Source organism: Tetrao urogallus, assembly GCF_951394365.1.
Source record: "Tetrao urogallus genome assembly, chromosome: 26".
In the NCBI taxonomy this organism is placed as follows: Eukaryota; Metazoa; Chordata; class Aves; order Galliformes; family Phasianidae; genus Tetrao; species Tetrao urogallus.
Genome location: NC_136839.1, coordinates 770,218 through 787,204, shown reverse-complemented (window position 1 = coordinate 787,204; position 16,987 = coordinate 770,218). Strand labels below are relative to the sequence as shown.

Here is a 16,987-nt window from a genome sequence, read left to right as displayed (position 1 = left end):
GGAACATCTCTTTAACTTATAGGACTTAAGATACACAAATGTGCCTTGCTATTAAAATGACTGTAATGAGTCAGAAGGCTTACCAGGGCCTGCAGCCGGCTGACAGGGAGAAGGGAAACACGTCAGCACCAGGGCAGCAGGTGCTCCTGTTCATAAACAACTCTGAATTATCCTAAACCTAGAAAAATATCCTGTATTCACTTGCATCCAACACTTTTGAGGTTAAATTAGCAAAGATTCCTACTCTGAGATGCGGTTTCCTTGGCTTCAGGAGCTCTGTGTCACGAGCTGCTCACTGCCAGTCCGTGGCCCAACGGTTTAAAACGTGATAAAAACTCAGAACACGTCCTCCTCGTCAGAGGACTCCAGGTACTGGACGGGCTTCTTGAGGCGCCCAGGCCGGCTGCGGGGTGCAGCTGCTGCAGGGCCTCCTGCACTCAGATCTGCGCCGCGGTCATCGACGTCCTGCCTGGGTTTCTGGACAGAAGGAAGCGGAGCATTGAATCAGCTGAGCTCAGAGCAGGGCCCTTCTCACCCAGCTCCCCATCTGGGTCACGGGGATGAGATGAGCTCTGCTCCCAGCCCGTTCTCCCAGCAGAGCAGCACAACGCGCCCCGGTGCCCCCTCAGCACCAACCTTTCCTGCAACGGATCTGGAAGGCTTTGAGCCGAAATCCGAGTCTGAATCAGAAGAACTCGACAGCCTCTTGGCGGCCTTCCGCCCCCTGGGGGCACCGGGCTTCTTGGCTGCGGCTTCGGGAGGTGGGAGCTCCTCCCTCGGTGCTGCCCTTGGGGGCTTTGGTGCCGCCTTCTTCTTGGTGAGCATATCCACGATGGACGGCTGGTTATCTGAAACACAGCGCCGTGTTCGAGCCCTTATTCTGCTGCCTCTCATCTCCTGCTCTCACTCCCAGCACAGGTGCTGCCTGCCAGCTCGGCGCTCAGCTCCCCTCACCTGGAAGCACGGCTCTCCCCAAACTAAGCAGCAGTTTGCTGAGGTTGTGAACAAGGAGGCTCCTCTGCCCAGAGCACCGAGTGCCCCGCATTAAAACGCACCCAGAGCCATTCACAGAGCATTGCCAGCAGGAGTTCTGAAGGCTCAAAGCCATGTAACCAATCTTACAGCTTCAGCGCTTTTGCTCAGGCAAGGAACGTCTTTCCCACCTCACTCTGAGCAGCTGTTGAGGTTTCTCACCTGTATTTTGACATTTTCTAACAGCACATCTCCAAACTAAGTTGAAATGAGCAAAGCGCTTCTGAGTGGCAGCGCCTGAACGCAGATCTCTGATGAATTGAACTCCTCCAAACTCCTGACTGAAGCACTGCCTGTTTCCCACAGGAGTAACTGCTACCCCAGAATTACCTTCAGTGACTGCAGAGCTCAGAGCCCAGCTTTGCCTTACCCTTGGCAGTGCTGCCCTTCTTAGCTGCTGCAGGCTTCTTTGGCACGGCCTGAGTGCGAGGCACGGGGACAGGAGGAGCTGCAGGATCCTGACTCACACTTCCAGGAGCGACATCTTGGGCTCGAACTGAACAGAGAAAGGAGGAAGCAGGTCTGAAGCAGCTAACTGATCTACGCTGGCTGTAAACACCAGAGCAGAAGGAAATGCTTTATGACAGCTATCAAAAAGCAGAATAATCACAAAGAGAAGCTGGAAGCAGACAGAATCCTGGGCAGCAACACCAGCTCGCACTCCAGCATCAGTTTCTTTGCGTGGTGCGACTCTGATATCTGCCCTTGCTGGCATTACACAGAGATCAGCAGCCAGCAAACTGCACTGGTGGAGGGAAATGGGAGATGAGAAAGGTTTGGAAGGAGCTGGACTCACCAGGGACAGCATCTGGCAGCGGCTTCTCCTTGGGAGCTTTAGCTTTTTTCTCTGTGGTTTCCCTACAACACAAAAGCCGTTATTCCTGTCACTATCACTACGTAGTGTTGGCAGTGAGCACAGCCCACCTCCAGTGCCTGCACGAAGAAATACTCACTTTGGGGCAGCTTTGGGCTTGGGAGGCTTCTTTTTCCAGTTTGTGTCTGAGTCACTGTTGCTTCCGCCGTTCCCCTGATACTCGGACTCCTCATCTGAGCTGTTAAGATCTGCATCCGAGTCTGAATTGACCATGGGCTTGATTTTGGCTGATGAAATAACACAGACGTCATTTTACACACTTGGTATTAAGCAGCTCCACTTCCTTTCCAGTGTTTGAGATGTAGTTATTAATTTAGAAAGACTCAAAACCAAGCAGATACTGAGGATGACAGTGAGGAGACTGCAGGCTGCTGGAGTTTTCTGGGCTCACTCGGCAAGAACACATTTGATTTGCTAAGCTGCCCGATATAAAACAATAATTTCTTCTCTGCTTTCCCTTGAAAGACCACCGTGCAGATCTACTCCCAGGTCAGACACATTTGATTGCTCCATAAAGGAAGATCAATGAGCCTTTAGAGCTGCTTCCTGGGACCCCTCCGCACAGCCCTGCGCCGCTCACCTGCCGCCTGGCGCAGCACTCGCTCTCGCTTGGAAGGCGCCTCAAAGTCACCCGACTCCGAGTCAGAGCCTGAGTCCGACCAGGGGTTGCGCTTCATTTTCTTCACAGGTTTGAAGGGCAGGGTGGTCTGCTTCTGGGGGCCTGGAAAACACGGGGAAGGGCTGAGCCCCGACCTCCACGTGCCGTCGAGTCGCTGGAGCTCAGCTCAGAAATACAGCACTGCACTCAGAGGCTCCAACGGCCCAGCGAAGCAGTGACCGTGCCAGCAGCGTGGCCAGGATCTCTTCACATCTCGTCTCCCTCACCCATTTTCCATACACACCAACCCTGGGTGCCACTCAGCCTTTGGGAAGAGGCAGATAAGCAGCCGCCCTCCCCTCGCTCCCCGTGGTGGAGTTGCACACACGTTTACCTTGCTCGGCTTTACGCTTCTGTGCTAATCGCTGCTTAAGGCTTGAGGGCTCTTTATCCCCAGATGAGTTTCCTTCTTGTTTCTCATCAGATTCATTTTTCTCACTCTGAAGATAAAAGCAGATACTGTCAAGGAGGTGGGAAGTTAACTCACAACTGGAAGAGGCACAGAAAGAAGTTTGTTTGTACACCCAGGAGTTGGCAATGTAAAAAGTCTGAGTTTGTGAAACAGACCGTCTGAAATTGGTTGCTGCCGAGGAAATCGGGCAAGTGTTCCCCAGGTCAGGGGACTGACAGTGCAAACCCAACACAACAAAAACAGAAGCCTTGTGCCCACACTGATGTGCTTTGGGGCTGCCTCTGTGTGCTGGCAGCACGGCCTCAGGGCCTGCTGAGGATGCAGGACTCAAACAGGGTGGCTTAAATCAACAGCAGGAATGTAACTGGAAAAGCTGTGAGATGGAATCTAAAGCTGCAGGAAAGGAGCAGCACCTGATGACAGCTGTAGGGGTATTTCTGTTTTCTAGGCTGCAGAAAGCTGAACAGCACCAAGTTCAGCTAACAAGAAGGTGCTTCTACAGGACTGTGCTGGAGAGGATGGAACAGAAGTGTTTGGAGCATCTGTGCTTCTCTCACCTTGATCTTCCTTTTAGTTCTCTTCTCTGCCTCCGCCTTCATTTCTGCAGTGATCTGAGGAACAACCCTGATGCCATGAGGTGAAGGCATCACTTCTGTCAGCTGTGCCTTTGTCACCTTCTGCTTCCCTCCTTGTTTCCCTCCTTTTGCCTTTAAAGGTTTGCCAGTTATCCCTGCCATTTCATCCTGCATTTGCTTGGCTTCCACTGCCTGCAGAATTGAACATGAAGAGACACAGCCATGAGAATAAGAACCAACGTCCTGCTGGAAAACCCCCACCATCACAGCCTGTGCAGGAAAACCCTCTGAACTCGCTGACAGAATTCCTATCATCAGTTTAAACAAAGCTTCCCTCTCTGCTATTTTTCCTGCTTTCCCCTCAGGCTCGCTTAGAACTCCTCTTCATTGATCACTGACTTCCTTCCCACAGCCTCCTTGGTGGTTTGACTGCCTGCCCCACAGCAGGTATTCCTACCCTGCCCTAGAAAGGCAAAGAAAGCTTTAATTCCCCTACTGGAGTGAGCTTAATGCAAGACATACAAATTTCCACCTGTAGTTTCCTGTTACAGCAAAGAATTCAATTAACCACTGGATAAGGGAGTCATCTCACAGAACCACTGACATACATCAAGTTCTTCAACAAAGGCAGCAAGATCTTCCTTCCACAGGTCAGAGGAGCTCTTGCACTTCAAGTCTTCCAGCTCCTTTTCCTAAAGTGAATCATGAATCACAGGTGAGAGCCATGAGTGAGCCAACATAGCTTAACCCAGAAAGTGTAATGCTTCTATAAGAAAATAAGGAGCATACTTTGTTATCTCTCTGCTTGCAGAGCTCATCTTTCTTCTCCTTGGTCAGGTACCAGAGGGGCATGTTGAGAAGATAGTTGAAATCCGGCCCGGTAGCTGCAGCTGATTCTTTGTCACTCTCATCTCCTTCTTCTTCCTCCTCCTGAATGAGAATTCAATCAATCATGGTCTGCAAACACAGCCACGTACAACCATGGGGCTGCCACGTGCTCACAGTGTGCTGGACCTGTACAGCACAGCTCAGAAATGGATAGAGAAGGAACTATGGCCCAAAAGCTGCTACCACACAGAGGAGTCCAACTGCAAAGAATTCTTCAAAGCTCTTTTGCTCTGCCCTGTTTGGCCTCTGTCTCGAGAGACCAAGTTCTCCTCAGGCTGCTTAACAACTCTCGTCTTCCTCGCTGCCCTTTCACTACAGCTGTGTCACAATGGCAGAGCAGAGCCCTTAAAAAGCCCTGGAAAGGGAAGCAGTAGGATTTGCCACTGCTGGATGGGTGTCACCACTCTGCTCAGTGCCTCTGGACGACAGAATAAAGGCTTTTTGTCTCGCTTCCCCCATCAGACACCCGAGCCCTTGAGTTCTCCAAATGGCAAAGCAACTTGTGCTTCTTCCTATGAACTGACAGTGAATCCATGGCTCAAGTATTACCTTGTTTTGCAGTTCCTTCCAGGCCTTCACCGGATCCGATTCGTACCCTCTTTGGATAAGAACTTGAATCAGTTCCTTCTTGGGCTTGTTTTCTGTGAACAGACATTTCAGAATTGCCATCAGTGCCACGACAGCCCTGCTAGGAAAGACAGGTGATCTTTAAGTTTTGACTCCAGCAGTTAAAACAGCTCAGCATCCTCTATGGCTCTGAACAGCCTTTCCTAATTGGAGCTGGGACACGGGGCAGATCTTAAAATAACACCCAAAAATTGCTATTTTGGAGGTGATTTGTTAGCACAGCATTTCTCCCACGCCTGCCAGGAACACCTGCTGGAGCACTTTAAACATTTGCTCCTTCATTTCCATACATGCATTTCCCCTGCCCTAAATAGAATCTGAATTTGGTGGGAGGAGAAGGAGCTGCGATGGTATCAGCATGGCTTGATGATAACAGGCAGGTGGGGGAAAAAGCCCTGATGTGACTTCAAGGCTTCAGTACAGCGGGAGCCTCATCAGGCATCACTTGGGAGATTTATTCTATAAATGTCCCAACCAATGGAAATGCTGCAGCTGCATTTTTGTTCTTCCCAATGCTGCAGCAGCAATCATCCACGAGGCACAAATACAAATGAAAGCAGCTCTGTCAGCCTCGGAGCTGCTTCCTGTAGCAAGCCAAGGAAACGCATTTCAAGGGAATTCTCTCCCTCCTTGAGTCAAACAGACACAGGCTGCAGGATCTCCGGGCGCCCTGCAGGCACCAACCACAGAGCATCTCATGACCCTTCGTCCAGCTGTGCTCCGCATCCATGCAAGTGAAATACAGGCCGCCCTGCAGGCTGAGAAGTGCAAGTGCTGCAAACAAAGACGTGCTTCTTTTTCCAGCTCATGATGCTCAGATGCTGTGAGCTCGGCTGCCTGCTAACTTTGCAACTCTGCTTCACTGCAAACACGACTCGGGATACTTTGCAGTCTCACAAAGATAACGCAGAAAAGAAACAGGCTCCTAAGAATTCGCTGGAACAGAAAACCCAAACCAACTGGAAACCCTTTCCAGCCCCCCCCAGTACTTTTTCCCTACATTTATACTTTTAAAACAGTGCCAAACGCACCGTAGGAAAGCTGTAAGAGCACTCTGCTGTAATTTACACGTGCATAACTCTATAGAGGAAGGGTGTTCTATGAAGCATTTTCCTCTGATGTTACGAGAACAGAAAGATGAGCTCTGGTGTTTTGTGAAAAGCCAGAGTGGGGCTGAGGGCGCTGGCAGAGCTCACGAGCACCCAGTTCTCCCGGTTTCAAAGGCCCAAGAGCAGCACGTTACCAATCACAATTTTGCCATCTATTTTCTCCAGGATGAATCGAGCCTGGCTGCTCAGCTTCGCAGACTCCGCTCCCAGCATCCCAAGGAGCCACTCCTTCCTCAGTCCATAGTAGCGCAGCCTGAGCTCAAAGAACTCCTTCAGGATGTCCTGGGGAGACTCGTACTTCTTGAGAAAGCCCACGTGGTCAAAGAGAACCTGGAGGAAAGAATGGGGCCGCGATGACCGTGGAACTGATGAACAAAACCACTGGAAGTCAGACGTGACACAGCTGTGATCCTACAGCTGATTTATCAACCAACCCATTTTAAACCCTAGTGTTGGTTCAGAAATTATTTCTGCTCGCAAGCGCAGCAGCAGAGACAATTTTAGAACTTGTAAGTACTTAAAAACGTAGCAGAGCAACCGTTCCTTGAATCTCAAAGCTACGTGGTGGATCCATTTCTTGCAAACATCACACACTGCCAGGACACTCAGAGGTGTGGCCTTGGCACAGCAAAGGATGCTGTGAGACTTCGGATCACTTTGACACCTGCAGGCAAACCCACCCCACATGGGACCCACTGCCAGGTCAGTCTCTTTAGCTTTTAAAGGTGAATTTAGAAAGCTGGCTTAAACCCAGTGCTATCAGGAAACCCCAAGTCACCAGGTTGCTGAGAAGGAATATTTTCATGAGAAGCAGGAGCTGCAACCGGACGCATAACTGAGGTAAACCAAAACTCTCTTCAGCAAAAGCCATTACGTACCATAGAGTTGCACGTTAGATTTGTTTGGAGTTTGAAGACCTTATGCAACCCCACTGCTTCAGCTTCAGCTAGCTTCTCCTCACTCATCTTCACTACAAACTTCACTGTGGTGTCAGTGTGGTATTCCTTATAGTCTGTGATCAGTGGGGGGGTCTTCTCAGTCCCGTTTAGCATCGGCTCCAAGACTTGCTCTTTGTAGGTCTGAGAAAAGAATCCAAGTCAGACCCACTGGTCCAAGGAGATGAAAAGCCAATAAACACTGATAATCACTTCTTACTTTACAGGGCAAACTCAGTGTTCGTTACCTGTGTCCACGTTCTGACAGGCAGCTCAGTGATTTCAATGGTCGTGGAATCAAGGATAGACACTTCACCACTTATCACATACTGGTTGGGTCCCAGCTCATCTATTGTGCCTTTGAAATTCTTGTAGCTGGGAAGCTAAGCAGAAAAGAATCATAGAATCATAGAACCACAAGGTGGGAAACAAACTCTAAGATCATCTAGTCCAACCCTCTCCTCAACACCACTGCCACCACAAGCACTAATCCACATCACGCAGGGAAACACTGGATTGCAAGCACTCAAAAAAGCATCATACGCTTCAATAGCTGCTGAATAAACCTCCAAAGGAGCCATGGTGCCTTAAATCCATCACCTACCATCGGCAGCGGCTCGTTCCCATCCAGCAGACGACGGATGTTGTTCACAGTCTCCCTGATGTCAAAGTTGGGGATCTTACAGGACCAGCCGGTGCCAATCCCTTCTGCCCCGTTTATCAGCACCATGGGGATGATGGGCATGTACCACTCCGGCTCCACACGCTGGTTGTCATCGTAGAGGAACCTGAGGACATTGTCATCCACCGGTGGGAACAGCAGCCGTGCCAGCGGGCTGCAAGAGAACAGAGAACGCGGGCCCAAAGCCTCGTTACACAGCAATGCCTGCAATGTAAAAAGAACCCCAAAGTCAGATCAAACAAATAAATCGCGGTGTGTTTCTTTCCATATGAACCAGCCCGGGTCTTTGTGAGGAAACCAGGCTTCTGGAGCAACACTCAAACGAGAGCTGCATCTTGAGCAGTCTCATCAGCCCCTACTTGTCTGTGCAACCCCTGAAGTTTGTACTTTGATAAAGGAGACACCACACTGCACTTCATAGAATCATAGAATCACCAAGGTTGGAAAAGACCTAAAAGCTCATCCAGTCCAACCGTTCACCTATTCCCAATAGCTCCCACTAAACCATGTCCCTCAGCACAACATCCAGCCTTTCCTTGAACACCCCCAGGCTCGGTGACTCCACCACCTCCCTGGGCATCCATCCCAGTGCCTGACCACCCTTTCTGAAAAGTAATACTTCCTAATGTCCAGCCTGAATCTCCCCTGCCGTAGCTTGAAACCATTCCCTCTGGTCCTTCAGGATACCAGAACACAACTCTCTCAATTCAAGGTCATTTTTCATCCTACCCAAAAGTCTCCTCACACTGGTTTTGCTCTCATTTCTGCTATTCCATGCTATTCCTATCAGATATGTAGGACAGCAGATCACTTTTACACATCTGGATGTAGAACCCAAGTCCCACAAATCGTGGCTGATCTTTTTTTATTCAAAGGGTGCAGTTCTAGAGGCTTGAAGGGAAAACATTACTTTTCGTTTTAAATGCCATTACATCGAGTCTTGCAGCAATGCTGCAAATACTCAAGGCTGTAAGAACCCTGCAGTGCCAACCTCAGCATGGTGAAGATGTATCGAGGGCTCGCAGAGTCCTTCCCACCGTGCAGCCTTGTGCCAAACTGGCCGATGGGCTGCAGCAGGTTGAGGTTGTTACTGCCCACAAAGTTCTGAGCGAGGTTTATGATGGTCATCATCAGCGATGCCTGCAGGACAGATAAAAAGGCGTAATTCTTCACTGAAAGGACAGCGTTAAAGGTAAAGTTTACACTAAGAACAGAACCAATAGGGAAGATAAATTCAGCTCATAAAAGGTGTCCTCCCAAATCCATCACAAATAAAGCAGGTTTTTCTCGTTCCGCTTCCTCACACAACGCAGCCCATCGGGTGGTGAGGCGGCAGAGCGGCCGATCTCGTGAAACTGAAATCTCTCTGCTCTTTTTTAAGGCATTCGCACAGTGAGCGCGGGCTCCTACCTCGCCATGGTGGTACGAGGACATCTCAGCTACAGAGCCAGCCAGCTGAGCCACCTTCACCTCCCGTTTGTCGTTTCTTTTGAAGCACGTGAACAGAACTTTCCTCTGGCCTGGCTTCAAACCTGCGCAGCAAAAGACGACTTTGTGTTTCCAACACGCAATGTGTTTCACTTCCTTCTGCTCTCTAGAGACTAACAGCAACTTAGAGACCTAAAGATTCTGCACCACCGGAGGTGAGGACAGAGCAGGAAAGATGTTGAAGCCAAAGGTTAAAAGCACTTGGAAGGTAGAAGTTGGAGTTCAGAACACCGACCCTGAAAACTCACCAAATTCCCACTTGTGCTGGACACAGCAGGCCATTCCCTGGGTACGTTTTGGGAAAGCCCTGCGTGGAATCACTGCCCTGAAATAACTTACCATCAACCAGAGATGGGATGGATCTTTCGTTATCTGAGTTTGAGAACAGGACCAGCTCCTTGTTGATGAAGTCGTTGTACGTCAGGTAATTAGTGTCCTTCCCATACAGATAGTCCTAAGGAAAACAAACGCAAGAGCTCTTGAATTTTAACAAGGCTCGACCTGTTTCTTGGCTCACACTTGGCTGGTTTCACTCAAATGGAGGCTGCTGGTAAGGCTGTAGGTAAACACAGTTAAGTGATGACATTCTCAGCATGGAAAAACAAAACGATGCTTCCCTGAAGCACATTGCCCCAGTTGTGCTCAAGTTGTCATTTCCCTTTTGAATAAAGTAATTTGAAAGAGTTAGAAAGGAAAAGAAGGATTGGCTCACTGGCACTGAGGTTATATGAATACAAAGCAAAAAGGAGAAGCAGATCTGCAAAATCCCAAACCGTTACGGATCCTGTAGCCCAGCGACTGCACTGCTTACAGCCCTGGCTTGCCAGAATTAACTGAGAACAGGGAGACAGGGAACCAAGTTCCTTCATGCACAAAAACCTTTTACCTCTGGCAGGCCTTGCAGCTTCCGCTGTCTTCGATCCTCCATGAAGTTGGTCAGCCATTCCTTTCGCTCTTCTACCTTCTTCTTACTAAAGGCCTGTGGTGCAAAAATGAGAAATGGCTCAGTTGTGGGACGCCCTGTGCCCTCCTGGAACATGAAGAAAAGGAAAGCACACAGAGGAGTTTCAGCAGGAGAACACGGGCAGCAGGCTGACTTAGCAGCCTAAGTGCAGTAACAGATCCTTGGGGCTGAACACGTTGGATTTCCACCAGTCTGTAAGAGACACAGCAGCCAGGTTTAACTGCATGAAATTTTAACAGAATAACAGAAAACTGAAGTAGATTTCCTTGTTAATTAATACTTCGGAGGATAAAAAAAAGCTCAGTTTTTGGCACTGTCTAATAGGTGAGAACAGATGAGAGCCAGTGTCTCCTTAGGGTGGTGGAGTTCACAGGAGTGGGGACTTTTGTGAATCCTCTGGTGAACCATTTCAGGAGAAAAAACATCTGGAGGGGAATGGAGGGGTTTGGCTCAGAGGAAACTGCAGCAGAACACACAGCATGATGTGGCAGGAATATTTACTATTGTGTCTGAAATGTCAATTGGTTTGTAGTGGTTAGTTTGTTCTGAGCTATATTTAAAAGCCGTCGTTGAAAGGGTGCTCTTGGCCTGAGCTCCGGGGACAGATTTGCTTCTACTGGTTAAAGTGAGGCTGTAGCCTTGGTAACAAAGAGGCCATCTCCAGCCCAAAGGCCTCTGAGAGCATTTTTAGAGAAAATAAGCAGCAAAATACCAAAGGTAGTAAATCAGCAATTAAGTCAAGTGCAAGTTACCAGGGTGATGGCAGCATCATCTTCAGGGCCAGAGTACTTGAAGCCAATTCGATGCCTAGCCATATCTGCAAAGTATTCCTTAGCCTCCTTCGATGTGCTGGTACCCAAACCTGCAGAACCAATGCTAGTCAATCCTAATTTCTTGCTTAAATTAAGTTGCACTTCCAAGGAAGGCATTACTGTATCTAATCTCTGCAATAAATCACATCAATGTACAGCATGAAGGTGCTTTGATTTAATGGGATGTAAGGAATCACAACAGGAGGTGTAGGAATCAAAGACAACGCAGCAATTGCACTTTCAGGTTGTTGTCTGCGACTTCTGTAGATGTGTGAAACCAATCCCTACAAACTGGAAGAGATTCCTCACCATCCAGCCGTTGTTCTGCACCTGGCAGCTTGCATCAGCATGCAGCAGCCCAGAACAGTTCAGGAGGGAAGTGAATTTCAGAGGCCACCTACCCCAAACCTTTCTGCAGAAGCTGGACCAATTTAATAAGGAACATTCTTATTTGCCTTCACCACATCAGGTTCTCTACAAACCTTTGTAGTACTTGATTTTCCACGAGTTGTAGTTCTGTGTACTGTTTTTCCATTCTTCAAACTCAGGGATGCTATAGAACGCAATTTCTTCTTTGTTTTTGGAGGCCTGTAATGAATGAAGGTGTTAATTGTGAAATGGGAGGCAGACGTGGGCCAACAGGCTGCTGTCCTTTCACCTTTGTACCTCCTCAGCCCTTACCTTAATGATGGGGGTAATAAACTCCTCCAAGAAGTTGTGTCTCAGAAGAGAGGGCCAGTTGTGATGGATGAAGTTAATCAGCAAACCTTTGATATGAGATCCATCTTGATCCTGTTTTGTGGTTTTATTTTGGAGAAAAGTACAAATTTAACCAGGGCCCTGATGGCAGTGCCAGCTGTTAGTTTATAAAGATACACAAATCCCAGTGAATTAAAACCATGAACTTTCAGCTCCAAAGAAGGGGCCACGCTTTGAGCACTGAAAGTTAACAGAAAGAAGGGGCACATTTGAGGTGAACGAATGCATGAAGGACTTTGCATCAGCAGACTGCAGAAACAGTAGGTGGAACTTGGTAACGTCAGCCCCCTCTATCCCTCCTATCTGAAAACACTGAGATACAGAAGGCTAGAGATGAGTGCAGAAAGTTCAGCATGGCAGCAGCAGGATTCTCCTCTTTCCTCTGTATCCCAGCACTTTTTCTTCTCCCAGCTCTGAATTTCAGTCAGCCTAACCTGATCTGTCATGATCATGATCTTCCCATAGCGAAGACTCTTTAAAGACTCTCGATCTTCATAATTCTTCTTATACTGTAAACCCACAATCTTGATGATGTTGTTGATTTCAGCATTTTCCATTATCTGGAAAAGATCACAAGGAATACAAACTTTTCTATCAGACTCAAAGCAGCAAAAATATCCATCAGGTGTAGACGTCCAACTGTGCTCTGCCTTTCCAGAGTCTCATCTGTTCAGAGCATTGCATTAATTCTCATCCAGTGTCTGATCTCTACATTTTTCGAGGTCATTTCAAACATCTCCTAACCCAGAGCACAAATGCTCTCCCTGCAGGCAAAGCACTGCACAAGGTTTGCTCAGCATTCCTGCTTGCTCAGAAAGGCAAGCTGGAGGTGAGAGCAGCCACTGCCTTCATGAGTTACAGCATCAAGAGCCCTGGAGCCCTGGGACTCAGTGACAAACACTGCATGACAAAGCACACCACAGCTCCCAGCAATGGTCCAGGTCTTCCCACTAACCTGCTTATGAGAAGCTTCCCTGACGTTAAGCATTTTCCCACGGAGGGGAAATACTCCGTATTTGTCTCTACCAACCACTCCTAACCCAGAGACAGCCAGCGTTTTGGCTGAGTCTCCCTCGGTCAGGATGAGTGTACAATCTATTGAATTCTTGCTGCCTGAAAAACAAAAAAACAAAAACCCAAGTCTTCAAATTAAGAAGTGAAGTCCAGGCTGGCACAGCACAAGTTGCGTGAGGCGACTCATAGAGCAGACAGGTCTGCAGTGCAGAACGAGCACAAGCTGCCGTTTTCTTTACAAGATGGTCGTTTCATTTGTGCAGTGAGCAAACCTTCCCTGCTTCTGCACAAACTGATGTGAAACACTCACCAGCATCATTGGCATCATCCAGTTTAGGAACGCCCTTAATCTTGGTGTGCTTCACAGCTGAACACTTCTTATTCAGCTGGGTCTGAGCTTTAAATTTTACCCAGTTTAGGATACTTTCAACAATGCCACAGCCAACTGCCTGCAATGCCCAAACAAAATTACAGAACAAAATCAACCGTGGGAAAAGCTTTAAGTTACTGTTTTCCTTTAATTCGTGCCTTTGTAAGCAGTGTATTTGCCATGCTAAGCATAGGCTGCAGCTTTTCAGACACGTTGATTACCCACACGCAGCAATACTTACACCCTTGATAAATTTCTCACTCAGTTTACACGTCGAGCCAAAGCTCTTAGCCTGCAGAGTCATGTTCTCTTTAGTCTGAGAGTCGAAGGTTGGGTTTTCAATCAAGGAATTCACAAAGATCCACATGTGATTCTTTACCTGCAGGTAAACAAGAGGAGCATTGCAAACTGCAGGCTCCACTCCCTGTAACAGCAGTGCCTTCTTTCTGAGGCCCGGCTGTCAGGATCACACAGCGAGGAGAACAAGTTCCACGATTGCTGGTTGTTTCTGGAACTTTCCTAGATGTCTTTTGGCACAATTTAGGACGGCTGATAAGAGCCACGTGATTTGGGATGTCAAGACACCCAGCAGCCCTCCTACTAAACAAGAACCTAACAGCTGCTGAGCCGCAGTGCTTCCTTACTGGCTCAGAGTACCCTGCTTCACCTGAGCAGAGAGAACACGGTTTGTTGGCTTAACGTGGAATACACACGAGGCTTCTTTCATTGGAAATCCTGACACCGTACCTGAAACGGTTTCACCCCAACTCCGTTTTTGTTCTTCTTTTTTACAACATCAATGAGTTTCGTCACAATCTGGTCAGCTACGTAATCGACGTGCCTGCCACCCTGCGGGGAACGGACCAAAGAGCTCAAGGTGACTCCAGTGGAACAAAACAGGGCCGGAAATGAAGAGTGTGAAGTGAACGCGACCACAGGAGCGAGAGAATTACCTTTGTGGTGGCAATGCTGTTGACAAAGCTAACTTGCTGGAAGCCTTTTTCACTTAAAGTCAAGCACACTTCCCACCTGGAATTCACTTCCTCATGAATGACCTTAAGTGCATTTCCAGTCTCATCCACTTTGTCCTTCAGATAGAGGTCCACGTAACTGCGGAAGCCTTTCACCTACAGATGAGAGCAGACCACTCATATGGGAGTAACAGCTCCTATAAATACTTCATGCACATCCTCCTGAAAAGCTGGTAGGGAAAATTGCTTGGCAAGCTTTCACTTTATCATGTGCAACGGCATAAATGGCTTCAACAAAATCTCACTGGTTAAATGTCACCAGAAACACAGATGTTCTGTCCTGTTTAAATGCTCACTTACGGGCAGCCTCTTCCCATTCAGGAAAACTTTGACATCCTTTGTGGATCCAGCAATATCATAGGCCCTTCGGGACATCAGAGCCACGATGTCCTTGTCGAGAGTCGTCATTTTGAATTTGGACAGATCAGGTTGGAAAGTGACACACGTGTAATCTTCTCCATCAAAATGCTTCAGCTTCATCTCACCGGCCTTCCCCATGTTGTCTGTCCAGGTCTGAGGAGAGTTTTTGTGAGTTGAGTGCAACAAACACAAGAAACCAGCGCAGTTCCTAACAGCAGCAAGCTGACTTGGGAGTTTTAAATACTTGAAGGGAAAAAGCACTGGTTAAAAACTAGATTCTGATTATGTCTGCTCATCTCATCATTTGTCTGAATCGCAGTTGTTGGCACAGTAGCTGTTGACCAGGTTTATTCTTGTCACACCAATGATACCCAGATTTATATAGGAAAAACTCAAGTCTAATTTGCAAATCTCAGGTACAACCTCACTGAAATGAGCAGCATTCCTACCTGCTTGAACAACTTCTTGTATTCACGACACGCCGTCTCCACAGTAAATTTGGTGCTGAATATGTTGCACAGTTTGGCTCCATAACCATTTCGCCCACCTGGATTTAGGAGGAAAACATGTTTGTGTTGTTACCTTTGCTCAAAACCACCGGAGAGAACTCCAGACTAACGAGAGCTCATTCACTCCAGCACCAAGTCTGACTAACAATGAGCACTGTCCCACAAACCCTGCAGCCACTATAAAACCATATGTAATTAACACCAGTTATTACACCAGGTACTTGAGCTCCCGGAGCACACCAGTCAGGCTGCCCAGGTTTATTTGCACGTACTGCAGTGTTCCCTACCTGTGACTTTCTTTTCATCATCATCGTAGTTGCTGGATGTCAGCAGCTGACCAAAGATGAGTGCTGGCACATAGACCTTCTCCACTTTGTGTTCAACCACTGGAATGCCTTTCCCATTGTTCCACACGCTGATGGTGTTATTCTCTCTGGAGGAGGGGGAAAGCGTGTTTGTAAGGCTGCAGATGACTGAGCTCTGGAACAAACACAGAGGATCTCCAGGGAAAGGCCACCATTTCATCAAGAACAGATTTCTGTTCAGCAAGTGCGGCAACAGCCAGCAGAGGGAGGGCAAGTCTACAAAAAGCCCTCATTTCAGACCTGCAGAGAGCGCCAATAAAATGGACCACCACAAAGCATGTGTTCAGTGGTGGAACAAAAAAACATGGAAACATAAAGTCACCACAGTTGCAAACAACCACAAAGCGGCGTCTCAGCAGTCTGTGCTCTGCGGCAGATCGAGAAAGCACCCAGGGAAAGAAGCTTTTGCAGCCCACGAACAGGAATAGGGCTGGGCACAGAGCTCTGCAGCACCCACACTGATGTAGGAGAGCCGTGAGGGAAGGAGCCAGCTGAGCGGGGAAGGCACTGCACAGAACCAGCACTCACGGATCGATTGTAACTTTGATGCAGGACATGCTTTTATCCCTCTGCTTGTTGTCCGCAGCATTGACTGGAAGGGAAAGATGGTCTTTAATCAGAGTGTGTTCTCAAGCAAGACAAAAGACATAAACCGTAACAAAAGGTTTGAATCGCATGGGGTTTTCAGTGGGACAAATGCAAAAACCCATCGCAGGACTGCCAAATATCTCCTTGCAAGGCAGACGTTTGGCCAGGTACAAGGAAGGACGCCACGAAATCGCGTTAAAAGGAAAACCGCGGGGTTGAACGGGCTCTGTAACAGCCGTGCTGCGCGGGGCTCCGCGAGGGCAGCGCTCACCCAGGATCTCGTCGAAGATCTTGTACAGGCCGGGCACGAAGGTCACGTCCCTGCAGTTGAGGCCCAGCTCCTCGTCGAACACCCACATTTGCTGAAAAGGAGGAGGATGCGACACAATTCACACCGGGCCCCGCCGGCCGCGCCCGGCCCGGCCCCGCACCCACCTGCGTGACGGTCTCCACGGATCCGATGTAGGTGTCGGGCCGCAGCAGGATGTGCTCCAGCTGCGACTTCTTCTGGTAGATGCGCTCCACGGAGAGCCGCTTCTGGGCGCCATCGGCCGCGGGCAGGCGGGGGTTGTCCTGCAGGGGCTGCGGGGAGAGAGCGGAGCTGAGCGGGGTCGGGGAGCGACGGGGCGCCCAGGGAGTGCGGGCAGCGAGGGCGGGCAGGGGAGGGCGGGGGTCGGCGGCCCCACACGCACTCGGAGCGGCGCCGGGGAGTCCAGGAGCTCCATGGCGGCGGGGCGCTGAGCGGAGCGATGGCGGCCGGTAACGGCGCCGCGCGTTTCAAACCTCCGCCGGGCCCGCCGAAACGCTCCGCCAATCCCCGCGCGCCTCCCCCTGAAAGCCGCCAATCGCTGAAGGGCGACGGGGACGTAGAGCCCGCCCCTGCCTCCTCCCAGTCGGCCGCGAGGAGCTCCGCTCTTTCAAAAGCAGCCAATCAG

The 16,987-nt window shown here is 49.2% G+C and overlaps 1 protein-coding gene across 1 annotated transcript; it reads right to left on the bottom strand.

Annotated features, from left to right (window-relative positions):
• Positions 1-336: 336 nt before the first annotated feature.
• On the bottom strand, positions 337-16,777 carry TOP2A (DNA topoisomerase II alpha; the record flags this gene model as incomplete). The annotated part of the gene is made up of 35 exons (XM_079547092.1): positions 337-477; positions 637-848; positions 1,403-1,528; positions 1,829-1,890; positions 1,986-2,133; positions 2,487-2,619; positions 2,891-3,004; positions 3,534-3,743; positions 4,160-4,243; positions 4,341-4,478; positions 4,989-5,080; positions 6,310-6,505; positions 7,054-7,254; positions 7,359-7,493; positions 7,715-7,946; positions 8,784-8,932; positions 9,203-9,324; positions 9,620-9,734; positions 10,167-10,259; positions 10,997-11,106; positions 11,539-11,644; positions 11,738-11,848; positions 12,250-12,375; positions 12,771-12,924; positions 13,136-13,278; positions 13,441-13,578; positions 13,947-14,048; positions 14,153-14,326; positions 14,531-14,743; positions 15,040-15,137; positions 15,387-15,532; positions 15,993-16,056; positions 16,324-16,414; positions 16,488-16,634; positions 16,745-16,777. The coding sequence occupies 35 exons, from the start codon at positions 16,775-16,777 to the stop codon at positions 337-339; spliced, it is 4,659 nt and encodes a 1,552-aa protein (XP_079403218.1).
• Positions 16,778-16,987: the final 210 nt, after the last annotated feature.